This window comes from Eptatretus burgeri, chromosome 9, assembly GCF_056783735.1.
Source record: "Eptatretus burgeri isolate ZD-2024b chromosome 9, Ebu_testis_v1, whole genome shotgun sequence".
Taxonomy (NCBI): domain Eukaryota; kingdom Metazoa; phylum Chordata; class Myxini; order Myxiniformes; family Myxinidae; genus Eptatretus; species Eptatretus burgeri.
This window is the reverse complement of record NC_140969.1, coordinates 46,426,136-46,446,082: the sequence shown is the minus strand read 5'-3', so window position 1 is coordinate 46,446,082 and position 19,947 is coordinate 46,426,136. Positions and strand designations below refer to the sequence as shown.

The following is a 19,947-nucleotide window of genomic DNA, read 5'->3' as shown; positions in this document are numbered from 1 at the left end:
CGAGGATCGTAGTGGAGCATAAAATCTGAGTGGTATCGTGGCAAACACTAGCTGGGTCCTTGGTCGATACATTGAGACTGCATTAAGTTCTGCATTTCAGTTTGTTGGAGCGATGCGAGCTTCAGCTTATTAAGACTTGAAAGTCCATCTATCTGGCAGAGAGATCCTTGCAAATCTTGTATCCCTGCGTTGACGGAGCTTCGACATTATTTTGTATGCAGCACATGGCTGCAAGTAACATCGTTTACTGGGGGTGCAGCTGTGCCACCGACGCAGTGTCCCATCTAGGTTATAGCAGAAATTTGGATTTGGCTAGGGTACCGGTGATAGCTCACTTTCTCTTTGCAAAAGACACCGTGAGATCCTTCATGTCCACCAACTAATGCCGGCAGACAGACAGGACACCCGTTAAAATGTCCATCTGAGGGAAAGCATGTACAGTGATAAATTGCCCTGCATCCAAAACACCAGCGTGACAGTTTATAGTTGGGCTGAGATTCAAACCAAAGATTCTCCCACCAATGCATCACACCTCCCTCACACTCTCATGCCTGTGCTTCTCGCTAAGTGGTATCGATTGTCACAACACATTTGTATTGCTGCAGTGTATAAAAGAAAGAAATCAAATACCTTAAATCAGCAAGTACAGCAAAAGGTACTGCCATGGGGGAAGAGAGGATCACGGTTGACAGTGAAATATCGCGTATTACTAGAATAACTGGCACCATTGAGTGCTCTGATAAATTATAGCTTGCAGCAGAAGAGCTCGTTGTAAGTTTGGCTGCACATTCAGCTGGAGTGACAGTGTTCGGAAGACGGACCCGGAAGATGAGAAGTTACAAATCAATCCATCATACCGAGTTTTTCTCGTGTCTCTGTGATCAAGGCCTGGGCACCTCCAACAGCAATGAGACCCATTGTCAATTTCTTAGACTGTCGTGGTCTCGATTCAGGTTCTCGGCTACATAAAAATGGCAAAAGCAATACGAGGATAAAACAGTGAGCAAATAAAGGACAGAACAGCAAATCATGTAAAACAACGACGTGAAAAAGCCAACTTGATTGTACTTTGATGTACAGTACAAGGATAAACTGCACAAATAAATTAAAACAAAACAGAAGGCCATTTTGCGAATCCTGCCTGTGCTTTATCCTCAGCCCACTAAATTATTCCATCAGTTGGCCTACCTTCGATGTACTAACCCAATTATTACCAATAATATGATCTAACCTGACATCCATTGAAGGTCAATTGGTCAGGAATATGGTCAGAGTTTGTGTACAATGGCCGAGCTTTCTACTGGATCTTCAAAATCCACAATGTAAATGCAAACACAACCTAAAACTCACTTTCCATTTTCTTACCTTCCATTCCGTTCTCGCCCTTCCTCCAGCCTCGATCATGTATTAAAAAAAAAAAAAAAATAGGACCACTGCACCTGTAGCTTATCTGGGGCTTGGCCTAATGTTGTTACCCAAATTTGGGAACATTCTGACTGATGGGTCTGGAGAAGATTTTTGAAGGAATTTACACGATTTTCTCAAACATTTACCAAGTCCGCCATTTGGACACACTTCCGGTCATGTGATCCGCATGACCTCCACGATTTAACGTCACAACTCCGTCCTAATGTTGTAACCAAAATTTGGTAACATTCTGACTGGTGGGTCTGAATAAGAAGATTTTTAAAGGAATTGATGCAATTTTTCCAAATATTGCGATTTATGCGTTTATTCTCTGGCGGTCTCGCGTTGCCCTTTTTGGGCGATCGTGTCCTTTACAATAAGTATGTATATCCACGAATCACTACATTTTATGTTTGCTTGAACTCTCCGTCTTCTCGTAATCAAGGCAAGAGTCGTGTATTAAAGTATGAATCTCTGCTTAAACAGTTATGTTCCTGGAGGTATTGATGGATCAGAATCTGCCTGCACCTGTCAGCAGTCAGAGTGCTGTCAATGTTTTGTAGCTCACTGACAGCACAGAAACAGGCACAAACTTGCACCGATCCTCCAACATGCTTCACTGGAGATGTTGTACATCGACGATGGCACTGTTGCTCCTCTCTACTGTCACACGCTTCATGGTAGATATTTAAATTAATCATTAAACATTAAGCTATCATTGATTATCGCCAGACAATTTGAACTTAAATTAATCTGCAAAGTTCACACGTGTCAAGCTTTGCTAATCACATTCTGGCCAACGTTTCTTTCATCCACTTTGATGCTGTGACATTGTAAGGAAAACACCAGACCATTATCTAGAGATCTGTATTTTTCAGAAAGGGCTGTGACAAGGCAGTTTTTGTGCAAGTTCTCACTTGGAATGGAATAAGTATAAATAAAGGACAAATTTGGGGTCTGGGTGTATTGGACCATGATACCGCCACACCAAATTTGAAGAGGATTGGTTCAACGATTAAGAAATGGTGTGCAATTGTAATTGTTGGAACGAAAGAAAGAAGCAAGCAGGAACGAAGGAAAAACAACGCATCTCCCCCTCCTTGTAGGATGGGAGACAAAAAACGAAAATGCCCAAATGTACATTTGCAAGGTATTGACTTCAGACCATATATTTTAGCTCCATTTGTTATTCCTGGTTCACAAATCAGAACAAATGTAAAGTGTAAAGTCCAACCAATCTTGGCTTAAAGAGTCATGCATTTTTTTTTTTTTTTTGCAAAGCCACAATCAGCATTGATTGCGATGGCTTAATGGAACTATCATGGGTAATAACAAAATGTGTAAAGCCAAGTCAAAAGAAGACGATTGTTGTGGAACTGGACCAGGCAGCAAACTAAATTAGTGAGAAATGCAGAATCAAAGTTAATTTCAGGCATTTAATGAAAGCATAAAGCAACCCAAGAAGACCGACACAAGGTAAGCGCTATGCTGTTTTGAACCCTTCCCAGAGTCCCTCAACAACTATAAAAGACGTTCACACAGTACACAAATGAGAATCCCAATGCTACACACCCCCTCAGCGACCGGACTGGTGACATCGCTTATTGGCAAATCATCAGCGATAGCACAGACAGCAATGCATGTCCCAGAACTTATACTAATATTCACTTCCACAATCTTATCTTACACTAGGACAGGTGCCATCAAAAGCATACCCTGAGGAAAGTTGGAGAGCAAAGAAAGATGAGAACAGACGAGGTGTTTGCAAAATCTGTTGCACCTGGCAAGGCCAATAGACCAACGTTTCCCAGTTGCCTAGGAGGGGGGGGGGAGGAAAACTGAGAATATCGAAGGTGCGTGCGGTCAGCAGTGGTGTAAAATGAGGGGTGCAATGAGGTGCATTGAAATGCAGAGAAGAAAAATGTAAAACATGCGGATCAGTGGATCCGGGTATTTGCTGGTGCCCTTTTTATGAACGTGTCCACAGTGGAGGAGACGGAAAAGAAAGAAGAAGAACATGCGAGAAGATAGCTTAATAATGAGGTGTAAGGAAGTCTAAGTGTAACTGTGCTTCGACTTGGCCTAAATAAATGTACTCAGCACAGCGGCAGGAACCCTCCCCCACCCAGTGCTCCACTCCGCCTGCTCTGCTCCTCGAGATCCGTCCACCTGTTCAGCTCCACTTTCCGCCCCGTATCCTTGACCAAGCCAAAAACAAGTCTATTTGTTTTCTCCCTCCCCCTCACAGGATATTTATAATTGTCTGGTGAGGGAGGAGCCTAAAGGTGAATCAGGATGGGCAGCAGGCATTTCCAAGCGTCCCCATTGATGCATGGACGCTTCCCATGGTTTTGGCCCCGCCCACATGAGGACTCGGCACTGGAAATGGTCTCATTCACGCTGCACTTAACCTCGGAGCTCCTTCGCATGGCAAACATGGGGTGAGGGTATCTGGTGGCACTCTCTGACCACGAACATGAGCTGGACACCAAATGGGGACCTTGATTGAGCAGAGTGCTAGTGCTAGCCATGCGATGTCAATCGGATTGTAGCGCACAGTTGCATTTCAAACTACACGTCAGAACATCCCAAGCATTCAGGATGATACGTGGCATCCATTGTTCCCGACATATCCAAAGGGCAGTGGTGGTGACTGGATGCGGTGTTCATCGTGGTGAGTTATGGAGTGGTGGTTGTGTCATAGCAGTGAGTTTGTGATGGAGGCGGTTATGGTCGTCATGGCGGTTATTGGCAAAGGTAAGCGAGCTTGGATTGATCCAAGGATTTTTATAAAGGCGTTGTGATGGTTTTAGAAATGTTGTAGCGTTGTGGTTTGAGTCTGGAGAAGGTGGAGGTGAGTGTCTGTTTGGCAATAGAATGAGGTTTGAACGTGAAATGGTGCACATATGCAAATAAGCTGCCTGGTGTTGTGGTCTGCATGCTTGTGTGAAGGACAGGAGGGGTCATGTGTGTGAAGGAAAGCAAGTAAAAGGATAAAGAATAAGAATAAAGACCTGCCTAAAAGCCCTCGCAAAGTATTTTGTCCCATCAATCCACAAGATTAAGAGAAGGGCTATCTAAAACGGATACTAATGAAACGATAAGGACACTCGGTAGAGCGCATACCTCCACCACGGAATGCCTGATCCAATGGAACATGTCGAGCCCAGTAACTTTTTGAAATATCATGCCATATATCGTTTTTAGCCCTATCTCTCAATGGTGAAGAATTACTGAAAATTAAACAATTATCGTATCCGGATCTTCACCAAATTTACAATAATTCTTCCTTGTCACACACCCAACATGTCCGCGAAGTTTCATCCGAATACTTCCACAACTTTTTTAGATATCCTGCACACAAACATACAGACAAACAGAAAGGGGTGAAAACATAACCACCTTGCACCTCGGTGGTGGAGGTAATAACTGTCGCTGGACCGCTATATGTCGTGTGCCATTGCCTTGGGGAGTGATGTTTTCGCTGCACATGTTCAGGGAGATCTGGATCGTTGGGTGAGAATAGTTTGTTTTTTTTTTACAAGAAAACGGTGCCGGCACATTGCGTGTGCAAATGGGTTTGTAGTTTTCCGAAGAAATTGGAGGAGGGGTTGGGGCGGGGAGAGTAGAGTCCCTTTATAGAGAGAGTAGCGACATAGAGGGTCCGGAAAAATCGAGTCACGTGATTGCGTGGAGCCATTTTGAGTCCATCGCGGACAGGATTGGACGCATATCGGTCAGCGTTTTAACGTTCCCGCTGTACGCAGCGTTCTCATTCGTGTTTTACATCGATATTACGACAAAATGACAGGTTGTTGCGCCTTTAGGTGCACAAATAGAACAGAGAAGGGATTCAAGATGTATAGATTTCCATCAGATGCTAAAAGACGGAAAATCTGGGAGAACAGAGTCAGTCGTGTTGGATGGAAAGAAACTTCTTCGTCAGTTCTCTGCCAGGTCAGTGTGATGGTGGTAATGGTCCCATATGCGTATACTTGTGTGCTGCGAGTGAGACTGGCCTTTACTTTGGCTTTCCAGGCTGTTATCCATTGCTCGTGGATTAATTAGCACTTGAAAGGGAAGGCATCTTTATTTAAAATTAAGTTTGAGTTCGAGTCTTTGAGCTGGATCAATTAATATAGGGTCGAGATCATGTCTCCAAATTGAGACTCAGACTCAAAGTCAAACTAAAGTCAAAACAAAGACGAATGAACGGAGAACGGATCCGGGCTAACTCGGCCCACGGGCTAACTCGGCCTACTCTTCAAAGGCAGGGTGAGGGTCAACACTAACCCTAATTCTGACCCTAACCCAAACCCTACACCTGACCCTAAACCTAAATCTATCCCTAACCCTAAACCCTAACCCAAGCTTTTAAGAGTAGGTTATAACAAATATTTAAAATCTATTGGTGTGGGTGTAGAGTGCCAGATCTCAGGATACTAAACAGGTCGACACCCCATAGAGTCACAGGTTCACGGTTTGAGTATTAATCGTAAATGAGTTCAAAGCCTTTCACAATGGTCTCTGAGACCTTCGTAAAACATGTAATAAAATAAGTTTTATTTTTTGTATTTTCACATGGAAGATATGATTATTGTCATTCAAATTTTCAGTGATGCTTCAGAAAGAATTTGCAAGAAACCAATTCATGGTAGTTATACAGTTGTATGCCACAACTGAGAAAGAGGGGGGGGCATGCATTGAATGTATGTATTTGTCTCTGTTGATTTGAATGGGTGAGGACATTAACTTGTGTTTGTCTATGTGTGACTTTCAATTTATAATTTGTATGTGTGTGCATTCATACATGCATGTATGTGTGTGTGATTGTAAACATGTAATTTGTATATTTATTAGATAGAGATTGTATGTGTATGTGTATGTGTATGTGTATGTGTATGTGTATGTGTATGTGTATGTGTATGTGTATGTGTATGTGTATGTGTATGTGTATGTGTATGCGTATGTGTATGTGTATGTGTATGTGTATGTGTATGTGTATGTGTGTGTGTGTGTGTGTGTGTGTGTGTGTGTGTGTGTGTGTGTGTGTGTGTGTGTGTGTGTGTGTGTGTGTGTGTGTGTGTGAATGAGGGGGCTGGGTGGGGTGGGCTAATCTATTTTTGGTGGGATTAATATATGATCGGCAACATGCAGCAAAGTTTAGATTAATAATTTAAATATGAAAATTAAACAAACAAATATATACCCACACACGATAAACAAGGTCAAACAACTGCAGAAATACAAAGATAACTCTTAACATTGTATTGTACATGTACATGTATAAACAGGGAGGTGAGAGTTCAAGTCTCGCTCTCGCCTCCCTGAAATTAAAATGAGGCTGAAATAAGCAGCACGTGGACTTGTCTAGTTCATTCCTTCTTTGTCATGGTTCTAAATGTCTGTGACTGTTAAATCACAACCAGCTCTGTGAATTTCTTCTTTATCATATGGCTCTTAGTTGTCATAAATCTTCTATTTTGTCATCTTCACATAATTTGTTCATTATCAACATGGAAAAGACCATTCCCATCTCTCATACATAGAGAACATAATGGAATACACTGTTCAATGCAGTAGCGCCATACGGCGGCTTCGCACACGCACCGCACTGAATGGACTCAAAATGGCGTCAAATCGTTAGTTGTCGCTACTCTCTCTCTATAAAGGGACTCTAGGGGAGAGGAGACTCACCGAAAAATTACTGCTAAATGCAAATGTTGAAAAAAGAAACACTTCTGCAGCAAATAGCTGGACCGTTTCTGGTATGAAAGGAGTTACTTCAATGTCTATAAACTTCAACAAAGACATAAACTTGATGAGATAAATAATTACATTGGTCTGCAGGGATTAAAATGGTATCTCTACTAAACTAGGTGATGAAATAATAAACAATGTGTTATAAGACCACTTTGGCTTGGTAGAAGGTATGGCCATATAATGCAGGTTTTACTGTGTCCATTATTGATAACAGTTTCCTGCCACACTGCAAGCTAACTTGTACTGTGAGGATGCAAGCAACCTTGGTGTCACTTAATGCGCACATAAAATCGGCCAGTTGTTTTGCTAGGTCACGTTTCTCAAAAGCCACTTACAAACTGGGGGTGCAGGCTGGGGATGAGACGCCTCCGTAATGAAAGCCATCATCACAAAGCCTCTGCCGTAAGCCCCCAGGCTGGGTGGAATGCTTCCCATGCCTGTGACCGCGTGGCGGGCGCGAACCTGGTCCAGCCTGCAACTCAGCACGCTTTGAGCACAACTTTCGGTACTGTGCTTGCATGTGGAAGATGCAGAACTCGCCATCAGACTGAGGAATGCCAACATTTGAGAGCAGAAAGGAGTCATGTTACAGACATTTATAATTATTCCACATATATTAATAACCGGTATCACATAATACACCCCGATATATATATATATATATATATATATATATATATATATATATATATATATATATATATATATATATATATATATATATATATATATATATATATATATATATATATATATATATATATCGGGCGTATAAAAAGCCATGTTATCAGATTCCACGGCACCCTTGCCCAATCTCAACGGGTTTGCTCAGAAATCCTTTTGAAGGAAGTCGCTCACTTTACTGCCCCAACTTTCCAAATCGACAGAATTATCACAAGCAGACACAAAAGCACAGATTCATCATATGCATTTTGCGTATAATAAATCAGGATTCCATTGCTCTCGGGTTGATTGATTAGACTGTTATTAAAAGCACAGACATTTGCCTAAAGTGCAACTGAAAGATACCCACCAAATTGACGAGCTGTGAGCAAGGCTGTCCATTCTTCTTGTTTGCTCGACAAGTGCCCACATCCATTGCTTCTCCCATGAGCAGCACCTTTTGTGGATTATCCACCGTAACACACACCTGGGAGATAAAAATAGGAGCTCGGACCAGCCAAATCGGTGAAGGATGAGTAACTGTACAGTGTTAACTTTCACGCAACTCATTCCTGTACCTCGTCTGAACCGGGTTTTGGCTTCATGAGGCTAGGATTCAGTAATCCAAAGACTGTCCTAACCTCTGTCTTCCAAAGTTGTTTGTGAACGTCTCCAAACAGAAAGAAAGAGACTTGTGTGCTCATATTCCTGAGATCTGTAACGGACCAAATGCTGAAAGTATTTCCCTGTACACACAAAACAAGCAAAATGCCTTTAAGCTCCAACGCGATACGTTTTCCTTGACAATTGACCAATGCACACGAGCGATAATGCATACTCTGATAACCAGACTTAATATGGGTGTCATTACCCTGTGCATGCAAAGTGAAAAGTGGGGTTAAGCAAATGCTTCACTGTTGTCCATCTGTTTACAAATGCCAATTTATCATCGAGGCACAACATTTCAATTTTAATGTTATATTTTGAACACAAATTGGAACATGAATTGGAAAACAAACCTGAAGTTTAGCATTACGTTGGCTCTGAATTCATCCCGATTGCACATGCGCAAACAGAAGGAAGATAATTATTTTACTCTGTGTGTCAAACAAAATTGAAAATCATTCCAAACAGAAACCTTTACTGTATTTAACATGCACACAAAAATAGGGAGCATGCGCTACAGCACATCGCTGCAGCCCATTTCTGCCGGTACTCCAAGGGCCTCCGTCTGGCCATCCCCCAGGCAGATGCCTGGCCCATCCCCATCTCTTACGGAGAGGACATTCCAGGAAAGATGGCCGACTGGCAGCCATTTTATTACTTAATTGTGTGCCCAACCATTTCTCTGATATGCATGGTCCAATTTCGGTCAAACTTAGCACAAGCACAATACATGATAGTATAAATGTGCACCTCACTTTATTTTGTGATCGGATCAAAGATGGCCGACTGGTAGTCTGGTGGCCATTTTAGTTGTACATAAATATGGGCTAGTCCTTTAACTCCGTACAGCAAAATTACTAAAACAACAGGGACTCTGACATTTTTACTTGTTTCTTATGGGAAATTTACACTTCGTTTCCCTCCCGTAATGTGTCGGTCTAAAAGCAAAGCCATATGTGCGGTATTATGATGGTTTTAGTTACAAGTGACATTGTAATATTATTATTTACCTAATAATAAAGATAGTAACACAATAAATATACCAGAGATGGGGAATCCCCTGCCATTGAATGAAAAAGGTCATACATATTCCAGATAATGAGGGAGGTGAATTGGAAACAAGACACCATTTGGTCATCATCTCAAAAAAGTTCCCCAGGGGTGAGGACCGTAGGAACCAAAAATAATTGAAATCAGATAAGCGGTTTTCCATTTATTACAAAAAACATTTTTTTCAAGATGGCCACCCCAGTCAGCCATCTTGGATCCGGCCATGCCCAAAATCAACAGGGTTCCTCCTTTTCAGGTGGTACATGTGTGACCCAAATTTCAAATCGATATGGCGAACAGTTTATGAGTTATCGCACTCACAGCTATAAATGTTGATGTCCGGACGGACGGAAGGACGGATGGACGGATGGCCGGACGACCTGGGTGACAACAATATCCCCCTTCCGCCACGCGGCGGGGGATAAAAACAGTAAATTTAGTTGTAACTCTTACCAAAACAATCTCGAGTCAAAGTCTCCGTACAGAAGGTGGCATGGAGAAGTGATGAAGGAGATGGTTATTTTTAACCCTTTCATTCTGAAAAGTTAATCTTCCCATTGAAAAGTTAATTGGTGGAAAAACATATCGTACTTATCATTGCCAATGGAAGTGACATTGCACAATCACCAGACACAGACACTGTGACAGCTCCTTTGTTAAGCGATGAATGGCACATGCAGCTTCTTCAAAAGGGCGAGCTACAAAGCATGATGGCAGGGGGGGGGGACCTTTTCCCTTTCACCATTTTTAGCTCATCTGGAATTGAAATTCCACATAAAGTATCGCCATCGCGCACAGTCTTCTCAGTCTGTACGTCCGTCCATCCATCCGTCTCTTTATTTCGACTTATTCAGCCAAACCGCCAGGCCGATCCAGCTGAAATTTGGCAGCAACATTCCGCTCCTGACTGGTAATGGGGATTGCAAAGCTCGTAACGGTCACGTGACTAACAGCATGCCTGATGTTGGCTTAATTGAGAGGGTGGTGGGCTTGGGATCCTAGGATCCTAGGTTCAAATCCCGCTCGGCTGTTGAGTTAATACCAGGTGGGGTTAACTCGGCCTATCATCCTTCTAAGGTCGTCAAAATGAGTGCCAGCATGCTGGTATGTTGTGTCGGAGTGGCGACCCATCCAGGATTGTGCCTAATAGCCAAGAAGACTGCTAAGGCAGCACCTACGCTCTGCACAGAGTATGGTCCCAATGGATGGATGGACTTTAAGCAAGTCAAAATACCAACTTAGTAAACATCTTCAAAAATCTTCTTCTTCAAAAAATCTTCTCTCCACACTCACCGACCAGTCAGAATTCTACCAAATTTGTGTAACAACATTAGGCCAGGGCCCAGATCAGCTACAGGTCCAGTGGTCCTATTTTTGTATCTCTTTGTCAGAGAAAAGTGAAAAACAGCAGGGCCTGTGCAGACAATTGATTTAACAGAAAGAATCAAAACATGTGCCAGTCTCCAAAAATGAAGAACAATGTAGAATCAGGTGTTCGGTAAAATGAAGCAAGAAAGTGATCATCATCACTCTGTTCATTTTATAAAGCTTCCTTCAAGTCCTGAAGCTGAATGTGAAGACAAATTGGCTCTCCAAGAACATCTGAATAAAACTGCTAAAGTCATTACTTATGAATGAGTCTCAAATGGCTCCTTAACAAAACGATGATTTGGCGAACGACCACAGACATTTTGTAATGACAGGCATTTCTATCAGAAGCTTATGTGCTAGCGAGCAAAACTAAATAAAATAAAAATAAAAAGAATACACGATAGCCCCAAAAATAAGCACAAGTGCATCGCTTCGAGAAATTAATGGTGTTAAAAATTTCCACCATTGTTAATTACACAACGTCCGAACAGCACATACTTACAGGTTTACAGGAACAGAACAAGAGAGGGCAAAGTGCACTTACATTGCTGGCACTTTGTGATGTAGACTTCCTGAATACAATGCCAATGGTGACCCAGTCTACCTCCTCCAGGTTCTCTCTCGCTCGTTTATCAGGCAACATGGATAATCGTATGAACCGTCGGCCCTGCATCTTTCGCTCCATCTCTGACGAAGAGATTTGTTGCTTTCTGCGAAGAGCACAATCAAGAATTCAAAAACTTTATGCATATTTTGTGCTTCTCATAATTTACGACGACGTTTGCACAGGCGATTCAAACAAAAAGTTAGATCGGCACATATGATACTGATGTCGGAACCACATCAGGAATCGACATGCTTTGACACAAGATTGAGTTAATCACCAACCACCGAAATTTCATTAATGGCAAGCAAAGACAATATGACTAAAACTCTAGGGGAAGGCAGGATAAAGCATAAAAGTTAAAACTTATGAATACAATAACATATATATATATATATATATATATATATATATATATATATATATATACATATATATATATATATATATATATATATATATATATATATATATATACATATAAACCCCGACCCCCTTTCCTGAAAGCCTCCAATAAAGCCTCACTCAGAAAGTTCCAGAAAAACAGGCAAAGGGACATTTTTAAACAAGCAGCACCTCAATCGAGTCAATGTGGAAGGAGGTGGAAAGGTAACTTTACCAATGACTTACAGCATTCTATGATGAAAGCACTCGAATAGTGTTATGTGAAAGGGGAGGGGGAGGTAGCATGGACCATGTGATCATGTAGCGTTGATTCCTCTACTCTTATGAAAGCACTCCAATAGTGTTATGTGAAAGGGGAGGGGGAGGTAGCATGGACCATGTGATCATGTAGTGTTGATTCCTCTAAAAAAAGAAGCTATTTGTTGAGCGTCAGGTCATATTGTAAAACACACACCGATGAGGCAGCAAATGTTAACTTTAAGACAGTATAGAGTAAGTTTGTTGCATAAAATGTTCTGTTTTTGAGTGAGGCCAGTTGAGGACTTGGGCAGGAAGGTGCGCTATGCGCTTTTAAGAATTACTGGATTGAAACTTAGATTTACTCTTGTACCAGGGAAGCCCGGTTCTGGGTTTTGAGGCAATGGCTGCTTCTGGTCTCTGCTGACTTTCTCAAAGTTAAGTTTCCGGTGGTTACATGTCACGTTTTAAACATTTATTTTCTTACGTGCATGTTTTCTGTGTGTGCCTAGTTCAGTTTTGTTTCAAAAATCATGCTATTTTGTGAGTTTTCGTCGACCTTGTCTCATCGGGGTTCCTTGAGGCCTACCCGTCCTTCCTGTCTTGGTGTATGATCATTTTTATCTGCATTCTCTCCCTATTACAATCAATTCCTATTTTCCCCACTTTTCTCACCACTCCCCCATCTATCCCTCCCAACTACACCCTCTGTTTTTTGTCTTAAATGAAAAATATATAAAACAAAAAAACACAACAACCCTTTCTCACTCCATACCCACGAGTACCGATCCTTCTTATTATTCTGCTCCTTCCTCCTCCTGCCGGCACACCATCTTCCTTCTGTTTGAGCTGACCCACTCTCACTGTTACCTTCACAATTTTTTCATACAACCTTCCATTCCCTAATCTTACTTAATCTTCAAAAATCCATTAACAAAATGATAAATTTTCCTTGTATCCTTTCTTCTAACAACACACCTCCCAAAACCACGAATCTCTTTCTACCCTCTTCCTGGTACTTTTCATCGATCCATCAGCTTCACTCTGCATTTACCGATGCAAATTCACCATATAGCACAATTTTGCTTCAACCTTTCCTTTTCCGAATCTTACACAATCCTTATTAATAAATAAATAAACCAATGTCACCCACAGGGTGACCCGTATCTTGCCAAAAGGTGACCACGTGTGACTTCTTTAAAGTCACACTGAGGTGAACAGAGCTGCTATCCACCAGGAGCGACTCCTTGAGGAATATCTGCCTACGATAGATTCCGATGAGAATCGTTCTACAGAGTAACCATGAAAAATATGCGTTTTCCTCATAACATCACCAAATGACGTCATAATGTCTCAAGCTTCACATATCTAGAAAGCACTCAGAGGTGTTCAATTTGAGGTACGACACGATATGGTTCCTAAAACTTGAAAATTTGACCTTGGGGTCAAATATGTTTGACCTCAGGCGCTAACCATGAAGGTCAAGGCCGATCAACACCAAAAATTAATCAGCTGAGCGCCAGACCATGAACTATATTCCCATGAAGTTTGAAGACGATCCGATCAAAATCACTCAAAAAATAAGGGTTTCGTCGACTCCCCTGATTTGCGACAAAGTGACCTTGACCTTCAAAATTTTATGCGCTGAAAGGGACCTCTATAGGCCTCTGATATGCGTAGTTACAAAAATTTCCAATGATAACTGTGCTCTGCAGAATTTTTTATACGTGATTACAGACAAACAAAAAAAAATAAAATAAAAGAAAAATAAACAGACAAGCTGACTAACATATCTTGCAAAAACATCGTTTTGGCAAGATAATAAATAAATTCACTTTTAACTATACACCTCCAGTAACCACGTGCTTCTGCTGGATCTGTTTCTACCCTCTGCGTTCACAGATCCAAATTCACCATTTACCTCAAGATTTTTTTCTTCAACCTTTCCTTTACCTAATCTTATGCAATCTTTATAAAAAAATAATTGTAAAAATAATGATAGTCTCTTACAATGCTTCATCTTCCTCTTTCACACGTGTGGTTCTCATTACTGTATCATAATTCACTACTCTTTTTCTATTTCAACAGACTGCTTTCTATTCGACCTTTCCTTCATACCTTGTCTCGAAAGTCCAACTGTTACAACGTTTCTTCTCTCCATTCTCTTAATTCGCCTTTATTGCATCCATCAAGAAATGTCTTTACTCGCATCTCTGACCTAAAAATGAACAAAAACCTCAGTTTGCGAAAATACATGTTCGCTTTCCATCAATCATCCTTATTTTTTTTTTTACAACTTCAGAACCAATTCACCCCTCTCAAAGCAACCATCACACTCTTTCCCCCTCCAAGCTTCCCCCTCACCTTTCTCAAAAACTCCCTGCTCACCTTTCTCCCTCAACTCTCCCCACTCACCCTTCTCCCTCCATTCACCCCCCTCAAAGTCCCCCCCCTTTCACATCCACAAAGCAGCCTCGTTCCCCTGCCCTCCATTCTCCATCTCATCACTCCACCTCCTCAAATCCTCAAATGCCTTCTGCCCCCTCTCTTATTACTCCCCACTGTACCTCAACCCAGCACCACAGAGCCTTTTCTCCTCCTCATCCGGCCCCCTCCCGAGCTATTCTGCAATCCCTCACACTCTTTCAACAGCTGTCCTTACCTCCCCTCCTCCCTTTTCCTACCCTACCCCTCCCCTGCACCCAAAGCCTCCTCCCTCCCTCTTCATTAACAGTGTGGACCTCAAATATCCAGGCCTTCGCTCAAACATGACATCTTTCTATACAGGTGGCTACTGACAAACCAGACATAATCTGCATAACAGAAACTTTCCTCCCTTAAGACGTTCTCATTACCTTGTCTAAAAAGTCCAATCTGGAGTAATCAGGGAGAGATACTCGAGAGTATCTCTCCCTGGTAACTCACTCCTCTGGTATGAAAGACCTGAGCCTCGTCCTGGTGGTGTTGCTCTCTTCATCAAAGTCTCTATTCCTCACTCTCCATGCACTGCCCTCTCTCCCGCACACCCCCAGGAATACCTCTGGCTACGGCTTCCCCGACACTTCGACCTCATGTTTATATCTGTTGTACCATCCACCAAACAGTGATGACTCCATTTACATCTCGCTCTCTGAAAATATGGACCAACTTCTATCCTCTCATCCCAACTCTCTCTTCCTCAAATGTGGTGACTTCAATTGTCATCATGCCAGTTGGCGAGGTGTGGGTACCTCTTTCACCTGCCATGCCACTTCAGCAAAAGACTTCTGTGACTCATTGGGACTGACAATCTGTCAATTTCCTGACCCGAATCTCAACCAACGGTACTCCATCTCTTCTGAATCTGATTTTGACCAATTTCCCTGAAAATATCTGCTCTTCTTCCTCTGCTCCAATTGGTTCATCAGACCACATGCTTGTCAAAGTAAACATCTCTCTGGCTGTTATTAGAGAACTACCTCAGCGCCATCAAGTCTGGCATTTCACTCAGGCTGACTGGCAGGGTCTCCAAGCAGCCATCAAGCTTTAAGACTGGTCTCCCATCGCTACTTTCTCCAACATCAACTCATCCTGGGAATTCTTTCAAAGAAACTTGTTCTCTCCCATGCACAGATTTATGCCCTCTCGTCTTCAGTTGTCCTACCCTTCGTCCCGCCCATGGTTCATTGAAGTTTGTGGCGAGGCAGTTATCCTGAAACAACTTGCCTTTGCCTCATGGAAAGCAAACCCAATTGAGATAATCTCAGTTCCTTCCATAAAGCTCAGAAAAAGTGTGTCTACCCTCAGGAGAGCCAAAAAAAACATCTTTCTAATCTCAAGTCTGACCTCTCACCTTCCTACAAATCCTGGTGGCATCTAATCAAATCTGTTTCTGGTGTATGTTCCTCCTCCATCCCCTCCCTTACCTCAAATGGCCACACGTGAAAAGGCTGAATGCCAAAACTTGGTGTTTGCATCTAAATCATGTGTCTGAAACCCATCACTTTCTGTACCGACCTTACCCAGTCACACGCAGCTGTGCCTGGACTCTGTGTCCTTTTCTTCTGACGAAGTGGAGAGCTTGCTGTCAAACCTGGACTCAGATTCTCCAACCGGTCCAGACGGCATCAGCCCACGTGTCCTAAAAACCTGCTCCTCTGCTCTTGCTTACACTCTCTCTGTTCTATTCACCCTCTCATTTGCTCAAGGTCATCTGCCATTTGCTTGGAAATCAGCAAACATTACCACTCTGCAAAAATAGATCCCTGCAACTACAGACCAAACAGCCTTCTCCTAGTCATCAGCAAGGTTATAGAATCCATCATCGCTTCAGACATTAAATCCTTCTTCTTCTCCAATGGCTTGATTTCCGATCATCAATTTGGTATAGGACCAGGTCACTACCCTGGATGTGCTGCTTCTGCTCTCTCAACAATGAATGGAGGTACTCAATGCCAGACATGAAATTGGAGACATATCCCCAGACATATCACGTGCTTTTGACACGGTCTGGCACCGTGCCCTGCTCACAAAAATCTCCTCCTATGGTATCCAAGGCCATCTTCACTCATGGCTCGCAGACTTCTTCTCCTGTCACAGCCAACGTGTGGCCATAAATGGAGTTCTCTCATCCCCTTTTCCTGTCCAAGCTGGAGTTCCTCAAAGCAGTGTTCTGGGCCCTGTTCTTTTTCTGGTTTTCATCAATGATCTCTAACTCTCTGGAAACCCTCTTCATCCCTTTGCTGATGACTCCACCCTCTGCCGTACCATCTGTCATCCCACAGACCAGCAAGCAGCAGCTTATTCATTCTCTGCAGATCTGGAGAAAATCACAAACTGGTCCAACACGTGGAACATGTCTTTCAATCCTGACATCTCACACTCTCACTATGTCTCTCCGAAAGGACAATCTGGAACCCCCCCCCCCCCATGTACTTTCTCAATAATCCTCTGGAAGAAGTCCTTTCATGCAAGATTCTGAGTGTCACTGTCTGGCATGATCTTTCCTTGGAAATCCACATTTCCAACCTGGCCTCCAAAGCCTGACGCCGACTGGGAATCCTCCGTCGTGCAAAGTCCTTCGTCTGCCCACATACAAAGCTTTCGTCTGCAGCCTGATGGAGTTCTGCTCTCCTCACTGGGCTGGTGCTCCTGCCTCTCACCTTTCTCGGCTTCACGCTGTGGAATCAAAGGCATTTAGGATTATTGGTATCTCCCACGATGAGGCTGAGTTTTTGGGCCTCTCACTCTCATGGCAGGCAAGTCGGTGGTCTTTCTGTCATCTACCATCTCGTCTCCAGTCTTGCCCCCCCCCGCTCTGTCTGTGAAATGTCCCCCCATATTTCCCAGGGTGCTCAAGGACCGCCAGCAACCCCCTTCTGGTAAAACTACCAAAATCACAAATCACTGCTCACCTTCACTCTTTTATTCCTCTTTTTTCCCCACCCTTGGAATAAACTCCCACACTCTCTTCAATCCCATTCTTCCCTCTTGGCCTTCAAAACAGCTGTTTTCCACCACCTCTTATCTTCCTGGTGTTGACTTAATGGTTAGGGTGGTGGGCTTTGGATCCTTGGGTCCTGAGTTCAAATCCCACTGAGCTGTTGAATTAATACCAGGTGGGGTTAACTTGACCTGTCATCCTAACGAGGTCGGCAAAATGAGTGCCAGCATGCTGGTATACTGTGTCAGAGTGGCGACCCGTCCAGGATTGTGCCCAATAGCCAAGGAGACTGTTCAGGCAGCACCAACGCTCTGCACAGAGTATGATCCCAATCCTCTTCACCATTGAGAGATAGGGCTGTGCTGATATACAGCAGGCTTTCGGAAACCTGTTCGGAAACTGTTCGACTGTTCGGAAACCTGTTCGGCTGTTCGGAAACCCACGAACACGGGTTTCCGTATTGTGGTTTCGCTTGATCGCGGTTGAATTATTGTGGCAAAATTTGCCAATCGCGGAATGGTCTGACACGGAGGAATACACAACCCCGCATCTCTGTTTCACCTCACAGCCCACGCTGCCCTCCATCGCAGACTCAGTTGCTCGTTCGATATCGTGTCACACGGACTGTTATCATGTGATATCGCACGATTTAATCTTCACGAGACTTTAAATTACAGTGGGGTGTTCGTGACTAAAGTTATGAAGAAGAACATGTGGGGGTTTTAGTGAAATAAGGCAAATGAAGCATTATAAAATGTTATTAAAAGCTTTAAAAGAAAGATGCAAATTAATTCAATTACGAGTCATGTTGGTTCAATTGGGAGGCAATGAGAAAAGAAGAAATAAACAATGAACCAAGGAAGGAAATAAGAGGCAAAATGAGTTCATGATTTATTTATTTTTTTCCGAGCAAAAATGTTTGAATGTTTTTTTGAAGCGAGGAAGGTGAAAAAAGATAAAGTTGTGGAGTGTGAAAGAGAACACTTTGGATAAAGCAGAATAAGGCATATTTTGATAGGTTTTTGCTAGCCTTCAATGAGAGGTGCTTGAAATTCAAGCATGAGATGGACGCCGTCATGGCACCTTATACGGAGATCTATAAGGACATGCAAAACAAGGTAAAGCAGACAAAGACTTCTTCACAAAGTCTGATGACCCTAATGACTCTAAGCCAGGGATGTTGATGTCATCTCAAGAACCTCCAACAAATTCCATAATCATAATAATCATCATCAAATGTAATTAGAATTTTAAGTGTTTTTCATTTTTTACCAGTTTAGGCAAAAAAAGTCGATAAAATTTAGAGTTGGTTCCCCTAACTCTATTTTCCCATAAGGTCTTAACTTTGCGCATCGTCGTTTTACCCAAAGTGGGGTTTTTCAAGAACGTAACCCCCACGAACGGGGAGGGTATGCTGTATAGCACAGTACCTCAAAAAGTTGTAGACAGATTCCAACAGAACTTTGTGGACAGGTTGGGTGTGTAACAAGGACATATCGATTCGATTTTGGTGAAGCTCGGAATCCAGATCCAGATACATAAATTTTTTCATGTTTAAAATGATTTTCGCAATTGAGATTGGGCCTAAAATGACATATAGTATGGTATTTCAAAAATTCCTTGGGCCCAATATGTTGTACTGGATCAGACATTGCATGGCGGAGGTATGCATGCACTCCACCGAGTGCCCTTCTCGTTTTATTTTGTATGACCAGTTCATGAAAACAAATTTTGCAGGCAAGTGATCTGCCTCTGGGCTACGAAGATATTTTAGATTCCAACAGTCAACTTTCGAGGGAACTCCCAAGGGAATATTACTGTTAAAAAAAAAACTTAACCAATCTTACTTGCATTAGAGATACTGCCAAATGCCACCAACACCATGCACTTCAGCTCATGTATATATGTATATATATATATATATATATATATATATATATATATATATAAAAATATTTATATATATATATATAGATATATATATGTATATATATATATATATATATATATATATATATATATATATAAAAATATTTATATATATATAAAAGAAACACCCACCCACATCTCTCACCTGTGAATGGAGAGAATAGCCAATCAGCTCTCACCAAATCAACGAACCCCAGATGGCTCGGATTATATAAATAATTCACACCTGCCACACCCCTCTTGCTGAAGAGACTGCATAAAGCAACCCAAGAAGGCCTACTCAAGGTAAGCGCGATGCTGTTTTTAACCTTGCCCAGAGTTCCTCCACAGCTATAAAGACGTTCACAAGTATTACACACATGAGAATCCCAATGCTACACACCCCATCAGCTGCCGGACCGGTTTCATCGCTTATTGGGAAATCATCAGC

General features: G+C 42.4%; 1 protein-coding gene across 5 annotated transcripts in view; it reads right to left on the bottom strand.

Annotated features, from left to right (window-relative positions):
• MCM10 (minichromosome maintenance 10 replication initiation factor) overlaps window positions 1-19,947 on the bottom strand; it is a 150,028-nt gene that overhangs the window by 68,723 nt on the left and 61,358 nt on the right. For all 5 annotated transcript variants that reach the window (XM_085895050.1, XM_085895053.1, XM_085895049.1 and 2 more), the window contains 5 exons: window positions 11,465-11,630; window positions 8,412-8,579; window positions 8,204-8,320; window positions 7,506-7,717; window positions 858-961 (listed from right to left, as the gene is read on the bottom strand). In XM_085895050.1, coding sequence (XP_085751176.1) covers window positions 858-961; window positions 7,506-7,717; window positions 8,204-8,320; window positions 8,412-8,579; window positions 11,465-11,630 — 767 coding nt within the window. The remainder of the gene's footprint in view (window positions 1-857; window positions 962-7,505; window positions 7,718-8,203; window positions 8,321-8,411; window positions 8,580-11,464; window positions 11,631-19,947) is intronic.